The sequence below is a fragment of the Carya illinoinensis genome, chromosome 1 (genome assembly GCF_018687715.1).
Source record: "Carya illinoinensis cultivar Pawnee chromosome 1, C.illinoinensisPawnee_v1, whole genome shotgun sequence".
Classification (NCBI taxonomy): Eukaryota; Viridiplantae; Streptophyta; class Magnoliopsida; order Fagales; family Juglandaceae; genus Carya; species Carya illinoinensis.
Genome location: NC_056752.1, coordinates 44,181,690 through 44,203,394, shown reverse-complemented (window position 1 = coordinate 44,203,394; position 21,705 = coordinate 44,181,690). Strand labels below are relative to the sequence as shown.

Genomic DNA, 21,705 nt, shown 5'->3' with positions numbered 1-21,705 from the left:
AGATATATAATATATATATATATAACTAAACACACGAAAATTCAAGCAAGTTGCATAATTATAAAATAAAATAATTTTTTAATTACTCATGCTCATAATATACATTATATTAGTTAGCTATGATAAAATAGTATATAATATACAAAATTAAATCTATGTATTGTCACCTTTATGTATTCCTTACTCATTTCAATAATTTGATTAGTTGTATTATTTTTTTAATATAAAATAATTAATTTGACCAATCATATCAATAAAATATATATAAAAATGACTCTATATAACATAATTATATTATATATCATGGGTGTATATCACGTACGTAATATTTCAATGGGAGCACCTTAGAAAAAGATTAATTTCAGCCCTATTCTTTCTTCTTCTTCTTTTTTATTTTTTTTAATTTCCTTCTTGGGTACGGATCGAGGTAGGCTTGTTCAACCGGGCCGGATTTTATCCGGCCCGGCCCGTTTCTCCGGATTCCGGTTATGGGTTCCGGCCCGGAATTGTTCCGGGCCGAAACCCGGATTACATAATCCGGACCTATACGGTCCGGATCCGGTTTTGAAATCCGGGTTTCGGATTTAAAATCCGGTACCCGGATTTATATATATTGCGTTTTACTGGTTCATCATCTAGGTTACGTCGTCGTCCTCTCTCTCTCTCTCTCTCTCTCTCTCTCTCTCTCTCACGCGAAACCAATTCTCTCTGCTTAGACCTCTCTCACACGAAACCAGTACTCTTTGCCACAGACCTCTCTGCTCAGACCTCTCTCATGCAAAACCAGTCTCCATATTCTGTTTTTGGTTTGATGATGTCTCTTGTTGGAGTGATAAGTGCATTAGTAAATGGAAGGCTAACTGATACATTTGGGAGGAAGGCTGTAAGTTTCTCTTCACCTTTCTCTATTTTTGGCCTTACTTTATCATTTTCTTTTGCCAAAACGTTCCAAATCTTGCTGATAAAATGCACACTTTATCTCTGTTTCTGGGTCTGGTATTTTAGCTTTGCAGCAGTGAAGTGGGGAGTGGGTTTGCTTGGAGAAGAGAAAAGAGAGGCAGAGAGAGAGAGAGAGAAGTGGAGTTAAGTCTTTGTGATTCGGTGAAAATTTGGGATTTTTCTTGCTTTGATATTTGGGTAGATCTGGGTACCCTAATTTGCAATGTACCTATTCATTGTTTCAGTTAAAAGCAATTAAAACCCTTGTTACGAACCCATTTGGATTTTCTATCAGAACTAGTTCTTGTTATTTAGCCACAGAAGTGGAACTATTCGGGAAGGATAAATTGATGTTTGATTTACATAAATGGTTTAGGCTTATTGAATTCAGTTCTGGATACAAGTAAGATTGAAGCTGGAAAAATGCAACTTGAAGAAGAAGAATTCAACTTGGCTCATCTCCTCGAGGACATAATGGAAATGTTCTATCCTATGGCTATAAAGAAAGGTGTTGAGATTGTGCTTGATCCTTGTGATGGCTCAATTGCTAAATTATGTCTTGTTAGGGGTGATTGAGGAAAGCTTAAACAGATCCTATGTAACTTACTTAGTAATGCGGTAAAGTTTCAAGAACAAGACAGGTTTACAGGTTTTTGTGTAATTGTGAATTATATTGAAGCTTTTTTTAAAAAATTATTTAATTATATATAAAAAAAATTATGCTTTTAAAGCTTCAGGATAAAAAAAAAAAAACCGGGTTCAATCCGAAACCCGGAATCCGGGTTTTGCAAAATCCGGATTCATCCGGGTTCCGGCCCATATCTGATCCGGGATAACCCGGTCCGGGTTCCGGCCCAAGTTTCAAATCCGGGTTCCGGTTTGGATATACCCGGATTTTCGGATCGGAACCCGGATGAACAGTCTTAGATCGAGGGGTGAAAGTATCCACCCAGCTCGTTCTTCGAGCATTTATATCGGTTAGATTTTTCTTTTTCATTTTATTTTTAATAAAAAAAGGAAAAGAAAAACCTTGGATCCGTGGGGATGTCTCTGAGTGGGTCATTTATTATTTTTTGAGCTTTTTTATTTATAAGTTTTTTAATTTTTTAATGTTTTGATTTATTTTTCTTAAATTAATTGAATTCAGCTTCTACTCATTATTCATATACTAAATATTTAGTAAAAAAAATAAAATAAAAAATAAAAAAAAATGTAGTGTGTGCTTTGGAATTTTTCTTATTCTCCTTATAATATTTTTGTATTCACATAAAATGCCACTTTCTAAGATAATTTTACAACGTTTACCTAAACACGTTCAATGTACATGTAGAAGAAAAAATAAAAAAATAAAAAAATAGGGCCTCTGTCTGGGGGCTTCCGGTGAGTTTAGTTTACCAAGCATAATAATTGTGTCAATTAATAGCTTTACTGTTTGTTTTAAAAAATAAGATGGGGAGATAAAAATTAAAAGATAAATAAAATATTATTAGAATATTATTTTTTAATATTATTTTTATTTTAAAATTTGAAAAAGTTAAATTATTATTATTTTTTTTTTTTGTAAAAATTTAAAAAAGTATTAATGATTAGATGAGATAAGATAAAAAGTTTTATGAAAATGAAAGAGGCCCCTAATTTCATATCACTCAATTCCCCTTCCATCCAGATTACGAGTATTTAATGAGGCTAATATTTTTTCCATTGCTTATTTGGTTGCACATGAACCGGATATTATCTATATAAACCTTCGTTTGCTTCCCATTTAATCCCAACCCATATCAGTGATATCACTTTCATTTACCCAGGAAAAAGAAAAAGTGGGTAGACATCTTGGAGGGCTGGCATGGCTGCTGCACATAGTTTGGCCGATGAAAGTACTGGTGCCCTGCTAACCAACCCAAAAGGCATGGTGCCTTCTATGATAGAAGCTGTGGCGCGCCTCTTTGTTACGAGGTTCCTTCAAACATACATCTCCTGCGGATGTTTACTGTGAGTCTACTGATCTTAATTTCCTCCCTCCTATAAAGACATCCACCTTTTTCCTATGATTCCGCGCGCAGATTGTTGCTTCCTTCTTTATTAGTTAATGCAGGGCGACATGTATCTTCTTCTCTAACGTACGTCTGAAACTCAGACAAGACCGGGATCGTTCACCTCCATGCTGTATATAGATGTTTGTACGCCATGTATCAAAAAGTTATATACACACACTCGACATCTTCGTAGGAGGAAATAGAGTTCAAGTTCTGTCATCATCAAGCTAACGTCAAACATCATTTACACTTGACAGAACAATCAACAAATTAAGTCTCTCTTCTCCTTTGTCCCGCGCTCTCAGCCTATGCAATCCTTTCATAACTCGGCCTTCTCTCTCCTGAAACATGTACGAATTAACAAGCTTCTTCCAAGAAAATAAAGAAAAATGTTTCTCCGAATCCTGTTGCTTGCTCTTACCTTCTTCTTGTTCGTCTTAAAAGGCGTGAATTCTTGGTCTCGGTTAACTGGTGCAGGAGTGGGGCGAACCTGGATTAACCGAATGCTTAAAATTATGGAAATGAAAAGCATATTAAGTAATTCGCTAGGGGCGTAATATTTTTTGCCCGATCGGTCAGGAAAAACCGCCCCGATCCAAATTTCGGACTTGGGGATAAAAGGAAAAAAAAAAAAAATTAGAAAACGGACTCAACCGATGAAACTGGACCGAACTGGCAAGTTGGTTTGTACTTAGTTCGGTCCAATTTGGTACCAGATTTTATAATTTGAAATTCGGTTTGAACCAAACCGGATAAGTATATATAGATTTTAATTTTTTTTATATTATATTATATATAATATATGCTAAATTACTAATTAATATAAAAGCAGTACTACTCTACTGCTTGAGTAGCACCGCTCAAACTTAACGTTAGTTAGTTTTAGATTTTTTTTTGTTTTTCATTTTTATATTTTTTAATATATTTAAATATTTTTAAAAAATAAAAAAATACACAAATACATTTAAAATTACTTAATCATAAATTTTTTTTTTTTTTACAAAGGAGTCAAAAGGAGCGTTCAATGTAGAGGGCAAAGTCGTTTTTTCCTTAATATAATATAAAATTCTAATCTTATTATTTATGTCTATTAATCTTATAAAATAAAATAATTATAATATTTTATATAACATAAAATTAATCTTATTAATTTTAATATAACATGATTTTATATAGCATATAAATTTTAATCCTAAAGTTTAGAATTCGGATACAGGACCACCGAAATCCTTTTAGTAATTCCACCATCTAAGAGCATCATGCATTTTACATGTATATCCAAAATATTTAACCAATTATTTGTCTAAAAAAGAGCTCCAATGAATCATGTATTTTATCTTCATTTTTCATTTTACTAGAGTGATCCCGCTACATTTAATTAGTTGGCACTGTTAATAATCCATGTAAATTTTTTTTTATTCATTTCTCTTTTTATCCTGTCTTCCTCTTAACGCTTGCAAGATACAATGGACTTTAATATTTAGCTAGATGCATAACTAGGAATGAAATCATCTTCCATGCATCTAATATTTCTAGTTTTTCTCTTGTAATATAGTCACATGTTTTTCATCTTTTGATTTTATTTTTAAGTTTTTTCTTATCGATATATTTATTTATTTGGTGTATATAGGACGAAATGATATTATATTGTATATGTGAAGATATTGTAAATATGATAATTAAGATACGAGAATATTACAAATTCTTGATAGTTGGAAAAATATTTGAAATTAATAAAATATTTAAAAATTAATATTTGAATGATATGGAGACAAAAATAAATAGATACTTTAAAAGTCAATAGTTAAAATAGAAAAAACAAATTTTTGATATATTAGGAAGAAAGTATACTCATTAATCAATTAATTAATTAGTAGAGACTTCAACGGCCGCTGTAACGATAATTAATGTATTGTTACTTGTGGTAATATTGTAGATTGTTAGAGGAAGGGGGTACGAGATTCACCTTCGAAGGCGACAGGAGCATATGTCCTTTGAAAGCTGTTCTTAGAGTTCATAGTCACCAGTTTTACTGGAAGGTATGTACTCGTATAAATAGGATGCTCCAGGCAGAATATTGGCATTCAAAAGTTCAAATCATTTTCTCTCTTAATGCAATTCTTCTCACCAGCAATACTGGTGTAGTGATGAGCAGTTGACTGTTATGAGCAGGTCATGACAAGAGCTGATTTAGGCCTAGCAGATGCATATATTGATGGTGATTTTTCTTTCACAGATAAGAAAGATGGCATTCTAAACCTTACTATGGTATGATCATCGATCTGATTCTTGAGTCCAAGTATCATCGATCGATCAGCTCAGCCTTTTCAGTTTTCCTTAGTGATGAAATTCCTGCGCCAAAGACCATCGCTAGATGCGATACGGTCCTTCATCAAAGGTCGTTGGGGTCTGGAAAAGCAGCCGGTAGTATCTAGCATGAGAAGACCACGAAATGTTTTCGTGAGATTCTCCTCTGAACCTGATTATCTTAAAGCCTTTTCCCGTGAAGTCTGTGATGTTGAGGGGTCCCCTTATCGTATCTTCAACTGGAGCACTGATTTTACAGAAGAGCACGAACCGTCCATGGTCCCTGTTTGGGTGTTCCTTCCAGGGCTGCCTCCAAACCTGTACCATGAATGCTTCCTTCGTAATTTGCTGATGCCGATTGGTCGATTTCTGAGAAGGGACAACAGCACGAGATGTGCCACACGCACTGATGGTGCCAGGGTGTGTGTGGAGATGGACGCTGCTCAATCTCCTATCCCAGGTTTCTGGATTGGTGATCACCGGCTGCCCTCTAGTCGCTACCAGGAGGTAAGCTACGAAAATTTGCCTGCTTTTTGTAAAAAATGTCATTTGCAGGGGCATAATTCCAAAACTTGTAAAAAGAGTGATAGTAAGAAGCTGAAAGACGGTCAAAGTAAGAAGATTTTGGGTCAAAACTTATCGATAACTGAAGGTGTCAAAGAAACGGGAGAAGTTCTGAGATTGGAGGGAGTTCCGATAGAAACTAGGGAAAATGAGGGGGGCAGTAGGGACGGCAATGAGGCCAGGATTGAGGTCCAAATACAAAATGAAACCCCTGTGATGGGAAACCAAGACCCGATAATGGGTGTTGAGGAACTTGGAGGTAAGTCTCAGGAGGTAGGAACAAATGAACCTATGGTTTCTGAAGATCGGGCACAAGAGGAAAATATAGATGTGGTGAGTACAAGTCCTGAGATGGTGATGGAAACGCTATTCCAGGAAGAGGCTACTGGTCAAGTGGAGGTACTACATGATGGAAACTGCTGTGAGAAAGAAAAAGTAAATGTGGAAGAGCTTAGGGAACAAGCTGGTGCCTCGGATGGTGAAACGATTAATAAGATGGAACACTTGCAAAAGAGGCCAGAATCTCTATCGGACATGGAAGAAGGGGAGTATCAACATGAAGGCAGTGGGAGTGTTAAACTAAGGAGTTCTAAGAGGGCTAAAAGCAAGCCTTCAAAATTGAATCTATGATTAAACCAATTTTCTACTGGAATATTAGGGGTCTTGGGACCTCCAGGAAAAGACTTGGAAAGTTAGTGAGAAGGTATAAACCAGGAATTGTGGTGGTAGCTGAACCGTTTGCTAATGATAGTCATATGTGCCGGTTACAAATGAATATGAAAATGATGGGTAGTGTGTCGAACGAAGCAAATGGGGGAAAGATCTGGATTTTCTGGGCTGAAGGTGTAAAAATAGATGTATTGAAGACATGCTCCCAATCGCTGACTATTAGAGCAGAGGCAAGTAATGACTATTGCATAATGTCTTTTATTTATGCGAAATGCCAATATTTACAGAGAAGAACCTTGTGGGAAACTCTTCGCAGCATAAATCCAGGTATAGACCCTTGGATGGTGGTTGGAGATTTTAACATTATTCGAAAGGATGAGGAACGTAAAGGAGGTCGTCCTCGTCATGCAGGGGCAATGGCTGATTTTAACTCCTTTATAGAGAATTCTAGCCTAGTGGAAATGAACCATACTGGAAACATGCTATCATGGTGTAATGGTCAACATGGTCTGTCAAGAAGTTGGGCGAGATTAGACAGAGTGTTAATAAACGCCCCCTTTCTACTAAGGTGGTCAGATGCCTCCATGAGTTATCTTCCTAGACTATCATCTGATCACTCCCCTATGATTGCATGGTGGAAAAATGATAACTCGAAATATGGCTTTACCGGTTTCAAATATCAGAAGATGTGGGAGTCTCATGCAAATTTCAGGGAGCTTGTGAATCAGACTTGGATGGTGGAGAGTGGTGGAGTAGGGATGAATCGGCTGGCCAGAAAATTAAAAACTCTGAAATATGCCTTAAGAACTTGGAATAAAAATGTTTTCGGTCTGACTACAGAGAACATAAAGGCCTTGGAGGATCGGGTGGAGGCTCTGGAAAAAAGTTTGCAAGAAGAGTTTAATGAGGAGACTGATCTGGACTTAATGGTCTCTAAATTAGAACTGGATACGTGGATTCAAAGAGAGGAGACTCGTCTGGCTCAAAAAGCAAAGCAAAGTTGGTTAAAATCAGGTGAGGCGAATGCATCCTTCTTTCGGGCTATGAATGTAAGAAATGGCAAGGTGGTGAAGGAAATGAGGCTGAGTGATGGCCGTTGGCTAAAGAATCCGGAGGAGGTCCATGAGGGGGCAGTGCAGTATTTTAAGGAGTTTTTGAGCACCAATCATACCTGCTACCTCCCGAATTTATCAAACATAGTTGAACCAGTGATTACTGAGTGGGAGAATAAGAAGATCATGGAACTTCCGTCGATACTAGAGGTGAAAGATGCAGTGTACTCTATTCCATCAGATAGTAGTCCGGGGCCGGACGGTTTCGGATCCAGCTTTTATAAATCCTGTTGGGAACTTATATCCGTGGAAGTAGTGGAGGCCGTGCATGATTTCTTTCGAGGCAATCCTCTACCCAGATTCTTTGCAGCTACATCTCTGGTGCTTATTCCGAAGATAGCTAACCCAAACAGCTTTGAAAAATTCCGTCCTATCAGCTTGTGCTCAGTTTTCTACAAGATTTGTACAAAGATTCTGGTGGCTCGTATCTCGCCTCTTCTCCCTCAGATTATTTCACCGGAGCAAGGCGCTTTTATTCCTGGAAGAAGCATATTTGATAATATAAGCCTGACACAGGAAATGACACACGGTATTCATAAGCCAACTCGGGGTGGTAATGTCCTCATTAAAATCGACATGGCGAAGGCCTACGATAGCATTGAATGGGGTTTTCTAATTCATGTGCTAGGTGCCTTTGGTTGTTCTGTAGAGGTTTGTGATCTGATCAAAAGCTACGTGTCTTCTCCTTGGTTTTCCGTGACTATGAATGGGGTGTCCAAGGGTTTTTTCAAAGGTGAACGAGGGCTTCGTCAAGGCGACCCCATCTCCCCATATCTTTTCATAGTGGTGGAGGACATCTTTTCGAGATTGTTGAAAGGTAGATTTCAGCAAGGCTTGATAAGACCTTATCATCATCATAGAAATGCCCCTCTTGTCACCCATCTGTTATATGCAGACGATATAGTCATATTCGCCAATGGAAATACTTCTTCTTTAAAAAACATCTCGGAGGCCTTAGAGGTGTATGGAAAATGGTCGGGCCAAAAGGTAAGTCAGGAAAAATCCTCGATTATTTTCTCTAAGCATATCCCACATGCTAGACGTCAGAGATTGCTTCGCTGGACTGGTTTTTCTGAATGCTCTTTGCCGTTTAAATACCTGGGGGCCCCCATTATCTCTGGAAGGCTAAAGGCTATACACTTTGATGATTTTTTGGGGAAGATTAGGGATAGAATTGGCGGATGGCAAGCTAATTTATTGTCAAGTGGGGCACGGTCTCTCCTTCTAAAACATGTCCTTGCAAGTATGCCAGTCTACCTACTATCTATTCTGAAAGTTCCTAAGTCGATTATAAAAACCTTCAATCGGTATTGCAGTAATTTCTTTTGGGGACTCCATGAGGGGAAGCCGAAAAAGCACTGGAGAGCATGGGAGGGGATGTGTCGTCCCGAAAAAGAAGGGGGTATTGGTTTGAGGAATCTAGAAGATATTAAAAAATCATTACATATGAAGTTAGCCTGGAAGCTACTTACGGAAGATAACCTTTGGTCTCGATTTTTCAAATCCAAGTATGTCAAAAACTCCCATATTTCTTTACTTAACCCCTCAGCAGGTACCAATTTTTGGAGGATGGTTTTAAGATGCATTCCCGAAATACTAAATCGAGCAAGATGGCGAGTCAAGGAGGGTAATTTATCCTTCTGGTGTGATACATGGTTGGAGGAAGGCCCTCTTTGCAATGACTATAGCAGTACGGCAAACCTATCTCTGAAAATCAAAGAATGCACCTTAGGGGATGGATGGAATTATGAGCTCCTGAACCAGCTGGTTGGTCCTAATCATATAGAACGAATCCTGAAGGCTTTGGGCAAGAGGAAAAATGGTGCGGATGTGCTGGTATGGACCCCTTCCCCCGATGGGGTATTCTCCACAAAAAGTGCATGGGAGTGTGTTCGGATCAAAATGCCAACTGATGCTTGGGCTGCCTGGGTTTGGCATTCTTCTCTTCCTAAATTTATGGCCACTACTATGTGGAAGGGGCTGCATGGGGCTCTGAGTGTAGATGATCGACTGAGAAGAATTGGCATCCCTATTGTTTCAAAGTGCAACTGCTGTAACCATGGAGCTTATGAAGACCTAAACCATGTATTAGCTGAGGGCGAGTTTGCAAAAAGCATTTGGAGGAAAAGTGTTGTACAGGTGGGTATGAATGTAAGGGAGGGGCGGTCTTGGAAGGACACAATTGGTAGCTGGTTTAACATGGCTAACAAATCTTCCACTATGGGCAACCTCATTGGTGTTATTCCTACTATTATTACTTGGAGACTGTGGCTAAGAAGATGCAAAACCCGTATGGAAGGCAGCGGTGAGTCGGTGGAACAGGTTTGGAGAAGCATTCGCTTTTGGATCACCAAAATAGGTGAGAAATTAAAGGCTGGAAAAAATTTGAAAAGAAGAGATGAGGTGATACTAAATGAGCTAAATGTTCCCCCAAAAATGGTTACAAAGAGAACACCACAGATAGTCAAATGGTTTCGACCACACCAGGGAAGACACAAACTCAATACTGATGGAAGCAGCTGAGGCAATCCGGGGCAAGCTGGGGGTGGAGGAGTTATCCGAAATTCCTCAGGTAATTTGGTTAGAGCCTTTGCGGTTTTTCTTGACCAAGGAACAGTTTCCTTTACGGAATTCATGGCGGTTTACCATGGAGTAAAATTGGCAAAAAGTATGGGTATTGTTCAATTAGACATAGAACTGGACTCTAGTACGGTGGTAAAATGGCTGAAAACATCACTTTGTGGGTTATGGTATGTTGAAGACTTTTGGGAAGAACTAACAGATATGTTGAAAAGTATGAACGTAAATATCACTCATGTCTTCCGGGAAGCAAATACACCAGCAGATCTTTTAGCTAGAATGGGTTCGGAGGGATGCACTATGTACTGGAACCTCTTTTCTGATTTACCTTGGAGACTTCGCGGCCTTTTGAAGATGGATAAAGCGGGTCTGCCTTATATACGAGATGGTTAATCTGGTTGTTCTTTTGTTCTTGGTTTCCTTTTGGTATATATGGAGTTTTTTTTTTTTTTGTATCATGGTGTTCCTCCGCCACACGTGAGGTTTTGAATATATTACGGAGGGTCCCTCCTCCTTTATTTTAAAAAAAAAAAAAGTTATCTTTTCTGGTATTTTGACATCCTCAGCATCTTCCTTGCTGATTTTGTTTTGCAGATTCTTATTGCCAGTAGCAATGTAAATTCCAACATAACAAAATTGAAGAAGACAAGGTATATATAAATATATATATATATATAGCAACTGGCAAAACTTTGTTGGTAATATTGCGATTAGTCATGATCTCCTCAATTGCAGTACTAGTTAATTTGAGCATTCATCTTTTGTTGACTTTAGGGGATGGTGGGCGCCAGTGCTATTCACAGCTGGGATATCATCTGCAATAAATTTTTACAAGCATTATTTAAGGAAAAACACTCTTACAAATGCTCGCAGGAACATCTCTCGTCATTACGACTTGGTATAAGATTATTAACTCTAAAACATTCCACCTTTTTTATTTGATGTATGTTAAGAGTGATAGTACTGAAATTACACCTAATTACTGGTTTTGTATATAACAAACAGAAGCTTATAATTCATATTTTTGTACATTTATAGAGTAATGAACTATTTGCTCTGTTCTTGGATGAAACAATGCAATACTCGTCTGCCGTATTTAAGGTCAAGTTCTGAACCTTCTGATGATTTATTGCTAAAACTGCATCAACTTCTCGTCATGTCATCTTTCATCCAACTTAACTTAAATTTATACATGTTACAAAATTGCTTAGAACGAAGATGAAGACTTGAAAGTTGCACAGCTAAGAAAAATCTCTATTTTGATTGAAAAGGTGAGTCTTTTGATCTGTTGGATCATCTCTATTTTAATTGAAAAGGTTTTTCTCGCTCTCAGCAATTCTAATTTGTATCTACTTTCAAATAACAAGGCAAGAATTGATACGAAGCATGAAATTCTTGAAATTGGTTGTGGTTGGGGAAGCTTTGCTATTGAAGTTGTCAAACGAACGGGATGCAAATACACTGGCATTACTCTTTCTGAAGCGCAGCTAGAATTTGCAAAAAAGAAAGTGAAAGATGCTGGCCTTCAAGTAATTTCTATGAACTTTGCCATAAACGCATATAGATCATCAATATTGAATACAGTAGTCATAGACTCATGCTAACTGTGCGTGATGCAGTTCAAGCTTTTTAATTAAATATAAGTATTTTTTTTTTTTATGGAATGATGTTTCTCAGCATGAGAACATCTGATGAATTTGTTTGACATTTCTATGTGAAAAGATTGGTTGTGTTTGTGTCTGTGACGTCCGATTTGATAATCTTACTCAACAAGAATTCATTATAATTTTTTAATAGACTTTCAACTAGGCTTGGGGCATAAAGTGGAGGCGTGGGCCTATTAGCCCAAGTCAGAGCAATCAGGACAAGACACGAGGGGATCCAAATTTTTTGTCCGTTTTGGTGCTTAATCCCACCTACTTGTTAATTAGGGTTTGTTATATATATATATATATATATTGTACTAAACTTTTGTACGACTGTAACCTTGTATCTTTAATTATCATCTGAATAAAATTTTTTACAACTTTATAAAAATAAGTAAATTATCCAACCACATAAATCTTATATTGTGTGTGTGATTGATTCCCTTTTTTGCTTTATTTTTTTCTTTCCTAGCAGAATCTGACATTATCTTATGAAATGATTGCTTTCCTAAAAGTTTAAGTTACTTTTCTACCAGGATCACATTAGACTTCTTCTTTGTGACTACCGCCAAGTGCCTGATACCCACAAATATGACAGGATCATATCATGGTCAGTTCTTTTTTCCAAATTAAAACTGCTCTCCGATTTGACTGATAATTCCAATAAAACCATGATATATATTTGATCCATTTAATTGTCAGCGAGATGATAGAACATGTTGGCCATGAATTTATGGAAGAGTTCTTTGGTTGCTGTGAATCGTTACTGGCCGAAGACGGTATTCTTGTTCTGCAGGTAATGAATGGGTAAAAAGCCCAAGGCCGTGGTGCAGTACTGGTGGCGTCTCCTACTTTCGGTTTGATATTAGTGTCATGGTTGCAAAATGTTTTGTTATTTGTAACTCTTTTAAATAATGGTTGCAAAATGTTTTGTTATTTGTAACTCTTTTAAATAAATTAAGTTCTTCCAGTAAATTATATATATTTACAATATAATTTAACGTAACATATCTCAAATCATGTCAGTTTTTAATTTCACTTTTGTGAAATCTGACTTAAAAACATCTCTGTATTTTTTAACACAATGCTAATCATTAAACCCGTTTATCTGTTCTTAGTTCATATCCTTGCCAGATCAACGTTATGACGAGATCAGGCTACAATCAGGTTTTATGAGGGAATATATATTTCCCGGCGTATGCCTACCCTCATTAAATAGGGTAACATCAGCCATGACTTCTGCATCTGAACTCTGGTATATAATTTTATTGCCTGTTATTTTAATATTTCTCTTTCTCTTAAAAAACGAATAGAAATTAATTCTGAAATTGCAGTGTGGAGCACCTGGAGAACATAGGGAATCATTACTGCAAAACACTAGGATGTTGGAGAAAAAACTTTATGGAGAACCAAAGGTACTTACGCTAGAAAATAATCATGTAATATTGTTAATGTCATACTTCGAAGAAAAGAAATTACGACTTGATATTGTTATTCTGACTGAAAATATTATGGGGAAAATAATGTTTCTTTTACGTTGATTATAAAACTGAAAATGATAAGAATTAAGCTAATTAACAAGACATTGTTGTATTTTGATGCTGACAAGCTAATGTTAATTCCTTTAATTTGCAGCAAAATCGTAGCTCTTGGCTTTGATGAAAAATTTATAAGGACATGGGAATATTACTTTGAATATTGTGCAGCTGCTTTTAAGTCGCGTACACTCAGAGACTATCAGGTAATAATTAATGTTACGTTTTATGTAAAATAAATGTGTCGGGGGCGCGAAATGAGGGTGCTTGCTTCTAAAAATATTATTCGTCATTTTAAATTTCGCAATTTCTAATCATATTTGTTGATATATAAATGTATATGACTTAAATTTAAGATGAGAAATATTCTTTATCTAAAATATACTCTTCATTTTTTGTGTTTTGATAATGTGCTCAATAAAATATATAAGAAGTAGATAAAAATGACCGAAATGAAACACAAATTAACAGGAAAAGGATGCATTACCAAAAACTGTCCAGGTAGTGAAACAGACTATCTGCTATTAGCCTATTAGGGAAATTCTTTATTAGACATGTGCAGGCTAGGTACGTTTCTCCAGAAACGTTAATAATTGGTAGGAATATTCAATGCGATCATTATTAATTTACACTCGATGCTAATTTCTATTATTAATTTGGCTTATATTTACAATTAATTAATGTAGATTGTATTCGCACGTCCTGGCAATGTTGCTGCATTCGGCAATCCATATCAAAGGGTGCCTTCGGAAGTTGATCATGATCATGATATTCCCGTTTCTGATGGAGAAACCACCGAACCTTCGTATTAAAATTTAATGCCAGGAGTTGATGATCCCTTTCCCCAACTAGATCAAAGATGGCAATAATGCACTCAGATGATACTATCCACTGATATTTATATATATATATATATATATATTATCCTACTTTATTTTATTTTACTTTGAAGAAAATATATAATGAATAAAGGTCATGTGTGGCCTTTGCTTTTTTTGGAGTTTGGAGCCTGGATCAGGCGGTGCTTGGCATTTGTAATACAATTATTATTAATAATGGTGCATGGTCATGAACAATCCATCTTTTCTTCGATCTACTGAATAAATATTTGATCTAAACGCGTACGTCTCTTCTTCTTCTTCTCCTTCTACTACTACTACTTTGTTTTTTCACCACTCATGTCTAGTAGTGTAAAATTAATTATTAGCGTCTATTTTCGTCTTTCTTCTGCTTTTACTCAATCGGATTAAGGTATGATCAATTCAATAGCAAGTGTCATGACTCTGTTATGGCTTGTAATGAAAGCTCCACTAATGAATTAACTATTAGCACATCATTTATAAAAGGGTGGTACTACTGTGCCCAAGAGGATCATGGACCGATAGTGTGTTTATGTGTGTGTGTGTTTTTTTTTTCAAATATTAGAAAAAAAAAACATGCAAATGCTCTATCAGTCAGTCCTCTCGTACATACTAGCATTTTTCTTTATAAGAAATATTAAAAAAATATAAGAAACAATTAATCCACACATCTAAAAAAAGTTAACCAAACAAGAAATATGGTGTTTCAGAGTATTTTAGGACTTATATATCAAGAAGACAAGGTATATATATCGCAACTAGTAGAACTTTAGGGGATGGTGGACGCCATTGCTATTCACAGGCGGTATAGCATCTGCAATAAACTTTTTCAAGCATTTTTCAAGGCAAAACATTCTAACAGACGCTCGCAGGAACATCTCTCGTCATTACGACTTGGTATAAGATTATGACCTCCAAAAAATTCCATCTTTTTTATTTGATGTATTTGGGTAAATCTAAAAGGACCATTAATGGCAAGCTAATTGTACTCATAGTCAATAAAAGTATGGTTTCAACACTTATTTTTGTGAACATGTTTGTCATCATGTGCACATAGATTGAATCGTGAGAAGTTTGAAATTAATCTGTCATGTGCATGTTTACTATATAATATAATGCCTGCGCGCATAGTGTAGGACTTAATTTTAGATCTGGGTTTGATTGATATTAGTGTTAGTCAAAAATTATCTGACAAGGTTCATAACGAATGACTCAATTCGGAAACTTCCATTCAAATTCATGCAATGATTCTAGCGTGGAGTTCACAATTTACCAATTAGGACACCTTATTGGATCAATTGCAAAATACGCCTGAAATTGTAACCCTGATACCTTACCATAAACATCTTAAATTTTTTGAGACTTTGTTTAGAGTGATATTAGTACTCAAACTCAAATTACACCTGATTACTGGTTTTGTATATAACAATTAGAAGCTTATAATTCGTATTTTGGTATGTTTCTAGAGTAACAAACTATTTGCTCTGTTCTTGGATGAAACAATGATGTACTCATCTGTTGTATTTGAGGTCAGGTTTTGAACCTTCTGATGATTTACTACTAAAAAATGCATCAACTTATTGTCATCTTTCATCTAAGCTTTAGCTTTAACTTATTCATACGTATTACAATATGGCTTAGAATGAAGATGAAGACTAGAAAGTTGCACAGCTGAGAAAAATCTCTATTTTGATTGAAAAGATGAGCCTTTTGCTCTGTTGGATCATCTCAAATTCTTACGGGCATTTTCTTGCTTTGAAGCGCAGCTGGAATTTGTAGAAAAGAAAGTGAAAGATGCTGGCTTTCAAGTAATATATATATATATATATATATATGTGTGAGTTTGTGTGTGTGTGTGTGATGAACTTTGCTATATATAAAGCATGTAGGTCATCAATATTGAATACATGCACTAGTCATAAAATCATGCTATGCGTGATTTTTAGTTTAAGACTTTTAATTAAAAAATATATTTTTATTTTATTTTATAGAATGATGTTTCTCAGCATGAGAACATCTAGTGAATTTGTTGGGCTTTTCTACTTGTGGATCTTAATTGGTTATGTTTTCAGCATGGTCCAGTTTGATCATTCGGAAAAGAGGCTTGGGCTATTGGTTTAAGCCAGAGCGATCATGGACAAACCTTGTGGGGGTCTAAATTTTTGACCTATTTTGATTAGGGTAATGATACACTTACCACTCTTTTACCATTATTTTACCACTTGTAGTGTATTTATTTTTTTATCATTTTCTTTTAAATATTTATTTAACATCCTTAGCCATTAAGAAAAAATTTTAAAAATATATAATTTTAGTGATAGTCACTTTAAAAAAAAAAAAAAAAAAAAAAAAAAAAAAAAAAAAAAGAGAGAGGATGGGCCACATGTCCAAGAGTGACCCCGCCCCAAGTTTATACAAAAGACCCTCACGTATGGCAGAAGAAAACCGTGGAACAAAACAGACACTTGGGGGGCTACAAGAAACACCCAAAACCCAATTGTAAAAAGGATATATTAAGCTAAAGCCAATACCAACAACAAAGAGCCACATCCCAGCGTGTGGAAAAAGGCCAAAATAAGAACCGGGTTTTACTTTCTGAGGGCATACAGACCCATTTTGTCCACTTTTAATATCCCTTTTAGTTTGTGAGGAACATCATTGAAATTCACCCAAGTTCCAGATTTCTTTTCCGAAGCCAAGCGAGCTAGAAAATCTGCCCCTGCATTACCTTCTCTAAAGACATGCATCACCTTAAAATCCACTGTATTTAGAATGTCCTGTATCTCGTCCCAGTAGTCTTCAAGATACCATATGCTACATCTCCCTCCTCTCAACCAATTTACAACTAACAAGGAGTCCACTTCGATCTCTACGTTCTCAAGTGCTAAGTCCTTTCAATATTTTAGCCCATGATATAAAGCTCGTAGTTCGGCTTCATTATTGGTCCCAACCTCCATCTCTTTTGCATAGGCCAACATCATACGACCCTTATCATCACGAATTAGGCCACCAACGCCCATCTAACCTAGGTTGCCCACAGAGCTCCCATCCACATTAAGTTTAGCCCACCCCACACTTGGCTTGTTCCATTTCACCAAACAAGGTGACGGACTAAGTCCCACTTTCATCGGGATACCAAGGTTTTGTAAGACATTGTCATCCCCATCATTAAACTTTTTGCTAGTGCATAATTTTAAACCAACCCAAGCTAAGGCAGCTTTTATAGTCCCCAACAATCGATCTCCATTTTGCGTCTTCCCTTCCATACGGGCTTTACATCTCCAAACCCAAAGAGACCAAGTTATAATACTAGGAACAATGCCAAGAAGCGTACCTTTTTGGGTTGAGTGGGATGCTTTGCGAAACCATAGTTCCATATTTGCCTTCCACGGTCTCCTATGGTCATACGGCATGCCCATAAGAATAGAAGTGTGTCTCCATATGTTCGAAGCAGTCTTCCCTGTAGCAAAGACATGGTCTTGATCTTCTATACACCCATGCTCACAACACTTGCATCTGGAAGCTAGGGGAATTCCCAGGTTTTGAATGCGATCATCAACACTAAGGCTATGATTCAAAGCCTTCCAGATTGTAACCGAATACTTCTTGGGGAGGGCGGGATGCCATATCCAGTTGGCCCATTCAGATTTTGGTGCGTGAACACGAATACACTCCCAAGCCGACTTAGATGAGAAAACCCCATTCAAGGCCGGTTTCCAAATTAGCACATCAATGCCTTCTTTGTGTGCCCCTAGGCTATTTAGAATTTCTTCTGCTTTTGTTTCCCCCACCAGGTTTATTAGCAAATCCACATCCCAACCATTCTGAATTCTGCACTCCCTTACCTTTAAAGATGGTTGTGCACTCATCTCGCAAGACTCCACCAAAGGGCTAGACTTTAACCAGGGATCTCGCCAAAAGGAAACTTGTCCTTCCTTAATCCGCCACCAAGCATTATTAAGAATATTCGGAACCATAGTCATTATACATTTCCAAAGAGGTGATCCTTTAATGTTGTCAACTAATGTCACATGCTCTCCCTTACAGTATTTCTTCCTGAAAAAATTTGCCCATAGAGAGTCACGGGACAACAGGTTCTAAGCAAGCTTCATGAATAGGGAAGACTGAACTTCTTCAAATTTTCTTAGGCCCAGCCCCCCTTCCTTGGTCGGCATACACACCTTTTGCCAAGCCACCCATTTACGCTTTTGTTTGCCATTTGAGGTACCCCAAAAAAAATTGCTCATAATCCTGTTTAGTGAGGAGACCACTTTCTTGGGAGCATTTAACACTGAGAGTAGGTGAACCGGGATGCTTGATACCACATGACGTGGTAAAAGGAGACGAGCACCAGCTAATAGGAGTCTATTTTGCCATCCCTCTAGACGATCACGAATACAGTTCAGTAAATCCTCCAAATAAGACACCTTTATCCTTCCACTAAAGAGAGGAACACCCAGATATTTAACCGGAAATAGGCCTTCCGAGAAGTAGGTCAGCTGAAGAAGATTTCTTTTTCGGGCCGAGTTGACATATTTGGGAAAAAAAATGGATGACTTCTCCTTACTAACCACTTGACCCGACCAGCTTTCATACAAGGCAAATACATCAGAAATGGCTTGCAGGGAGGCTCTACCCCCGTTTGCAAAGACCACAATATCATCAGGATAAAATAAGTGGGAGACCAGGGGTGTGCCCCGAGGGTGGGAGTAAGGTGCAATTTTCTCCATCTCAAAATTACGTTTTAGCAAGCGAGATAGGCTTTCTTGAACTAGAATGAACAAGTAAGGGGACAAAGGGTCACCTTGGCGCAGTCCACGACCACTGGGGAAGAAACCTTTAGCCAATCCATTCATAACCACTGAGAACCATGGAGTCGAAATACATTGTCTGATTAATTCGCAGAACCGGGTAGAGAAGCCAAAAGATGTCATGACATGTAGTAAAAAATCCCAGTCAAGACTATCGTACGCTTTGGCTATGTCCACTTTGATGAGTACATTTCCCCCATGGACCTTTCTGTTTATCATGTGAATCATTTCTTGGGCCAAAGTGATATTTTCAAAGATGCTTCTCCCTAGCAAGAAGGCCCCTTGTTCAGGAGATATAATTCTGCTTAGGATAGGGGACATCCGTCGCACCAGAATTTTTGCAAATACCTTGTAAATGACCGAGCACAAACTTATGGGTCGAAACTTATCAAAACTTGTGGGTTGTTGCATTTTCGGAATGAGAGCGATGTACGAAACTGAGTAGAATCTTGGCATTGGGACCCCACTATACATGTCTTTGACTGCTGCCACCACATCAGCTTCAACCAAATCCCAACACACTCTATAGAATCCTGAGCCAAATCCATCAGGGCTAGGACTACTATCTACAGGGATGGAAAATATAGCCTCTTTTATCTCTTGGATCGAAGGGAGCTTTAGGAGGCTGTCATTCTCCTCCTCTAGAATAGTGGTCTGAACATAGGCCGACAAATCTGGGAGATCTCTATGAGGTCTCGCTTGAAGAAATGAGCTAAAGAAGTCCACTGCACCTGAATGAATGGATTCCAGGTGGTCAAATGTGAACCATCTCGAAGTTTCATTTCTTGAACCATAGGCTTGGATCGTGCGACATAGGTCCTGAAGAATTATGCCGATGCCTCCCCTTTTTCTGTCCAGTTAAGCTTTGCCTGTTGGTTTAGTCTGATCTCTTCTCTCTGGAGCCATGTACCAAGATTTTCTTTAGCAACTAACAAATCTGATTCAATAGATTCCAAGAAACCAATCTGAAGTTGGTTTTCTAAAACCTCAATCTGCTTCTCTAGATTCTGTCTGTTGGTTTCAGTGTGCCCGAAGACCCGCCGGTTCCATTCCTTTAAGATCCCTTTCATTTTCTTCAATTTGGTAGTCAAACTAAAAATACCCCTGGGCACAATTGGGTCGTTCCACGCATTTTTTACCACATCTTTGAAGTTCTCATGAGAAGCTCACATTTGTTGGAACTTAAAGGGGGTGGGACCATACCGAGTATGAGGGGAGTTTAGAACAAAAGACATTGCGGCGTGGTCAGATGTCGTGCAAGTTAAGTACCTGCAAAAAGCATCTTGTAATGAGTTGGCAGCCAGTGAGTTCAGCATACATTTGTCAATCTTCGACCAGCTTCTAGAGAGACCCCTCTGGTCATTGCACCAAGAAAATTTACTTCCTACTGACTTCATTTCCATGAGTCCACAATTATCAATAAACTTATTAAAATCATCCATAGCAATCCTCAAACGAGGTCTCCTGCCTCTTCTCTCCTCCTCCTTGCGAATAATGTTAAAATCTCCAAGGCATAGCCAAGGAGTGTCTTGCACGGCATCCAGTTGTAACGACCTCCAGAGTTCTCGCCTTTCCAAATAACTGCATCTGGCATAAACTACTTGTTGAGGGAAAAATGAGCGTATTGGCATATTCTTATAAAAACTTGTGTAAAATAGTGTTGTAACAAGTGTTATTGCGGAAAGGCTTGAAGTGTGCTCATTATTGGTCAAAAGAAGGTGACTTCGCTCGACCCTCGCTCGACAGAGTGCTCGAGCGAACTCAGGCAGATTGAACTGCTCGATACTCGCTCGACAGGGCGCTCGAGCGAACTTGGACAGATTGCACCGCTCGACCCTCGCTCGACCCTCGCTCGACATACAGCTCGAGCGAACTTAGGCAGATTCAACCACTCGACCCTCGCTCGACACTGAGCTCGAGCGAACCCAGGCAGAGTGTGTCGCTCGACTCTCGCTCGACACTGAGCTTGAGTGAACGCAGGCAGAGTCAACTGCTCGATACTCGCTTGACATGGCGCTCGAGCGAACTTAGGCAAATTGTGGCGCTCAACTTTAGCCAATGTTCCAGATCACTTACAATGTAGGGTTTTAAAGCGCCTCATTTGATGGGAACTATAAATAGAACAACTTAACTTCTGTTCTAGGTGTGGAGAATCAGAGCAAAAACCTTAAGGGCCTCCAAGAACTTCTTAGAGCAAACTCTCCCCCATTTGGTTGATTCTCTCTTGGATAAACATTTCTCCACCACAAAACATTCAAAATCAACTCTTACTTGAGTCCATTGAAGTGGAAATTTTTGTTGGCCGGAAGAGTCCGGAGCTGCCGTTGATGCAGAGATCGAGAGGTTCTCGTGGGAAGCTATAGGAAGGTTGGAGTTTCGACACTACATGCGTGTATAGATCGAGTGGGTCACTCGTGGTGTTGCAAGCCAAGTTTAGCTACTACAAAAGTTTTGTGAGTGTCTCTAAATTGGTTGTAACAAACTAAAATTTCTATAGTGGATTTGAGGTGGTGTCTTACACCCAGAGTGGTTTTAGATTTTGAAGATGTTCTTCAAATGAGTTTCCACTCTGTGATCAAAATCATATGTTGATTATTTGTGTTATTTAATTCATTTATTAACTGCTTGTTTGTCTAATTTTCAAAAGGC

The 21,705-nt window shown here is 37.8% G+C and overlaps 1 protein-coding gene across 3 annotated transcripts; it reads left to right on the top strand.

Annotated features, from left to right (window-relative positions):
• The first annotated feature begins 2,663 nt into the window (after positions 1 to 2,663).
• On the top strand, positions 2,664 to 14,490 carry LOC122276597 (tuberculostearic acid methyltransferase UfaA1-like). Of its 3 annotated transcripts, XM_043086444.1 has the most exons (14): positions 2,664 to 2,928; positions 4,909 to 5,011; positions 5,145 to 5,240; positions 10,799 to 10,854; positions 10,979 to 11,102; positions 11,243 to 11,305; positions 11,416 to 11,475; positions 11,572 to 11,733; positions 12,387 to 12,460; positions 12,553 to 12,646; positions 12,969 to 13,105; positions 13,185 to 13,265; positions 13,486 to 13,591; positions 14,072 to 14,489. In XM_043086444.1, exons 1-14 carry the CDS (start codon positions 2,783 to 2,785, stop codon positions 14,195 to 14,197), a joined length of 1,428 nt encoding a protein of 475 aa, XP_042942378.1. In that variant the 5' UTR covers positions 2,664 to 2,782; the 3' UTR covers positions 14,198 to 14,489. The 3 variants fall into 3 exon arrangements, with proteins under 3 accessions (XP_042942378.1, XP_042942385.1, XP_042942393.1); XM_043086451.1 differs by lacking the exon at positions 5,145 to 5,240 and having other exon boundaries at positions 14,072 to 14,490; XM_043086459.1 differs by lacking the exons at positions 12,387 to 12,460; positions 12,553 to 12,646 and having other exon boundaries at positions 14,072 to 14,488.
• The last annotated feature ends 7,215 nt before the right edge of the window (positions 14,491 to 21,705 follow it).

Coding starts and splice junctions, on each gene's coding strand:
- LOC122276597 (XM_043086444.1), top strand. CDS start 2,783: ATGGCTGCTGCACATAGTTTGGCCGATGAAAGTACTGGTGCCCTGCTA. Junction 11,306..11,415: donor ACTCGTCTGCCGTATTTAAG/GTCAAGTTCTGA, acceptor AAAATTGCTTAG/AACGAAGATGAAGACTTGAA. Junction 13,592..14,071: donor GTACACTCAGAGACTATCAG/GTAATAATTAAT, acceptor TAATTAATGTAG/ATTGTATTCGCACGTCCTGG.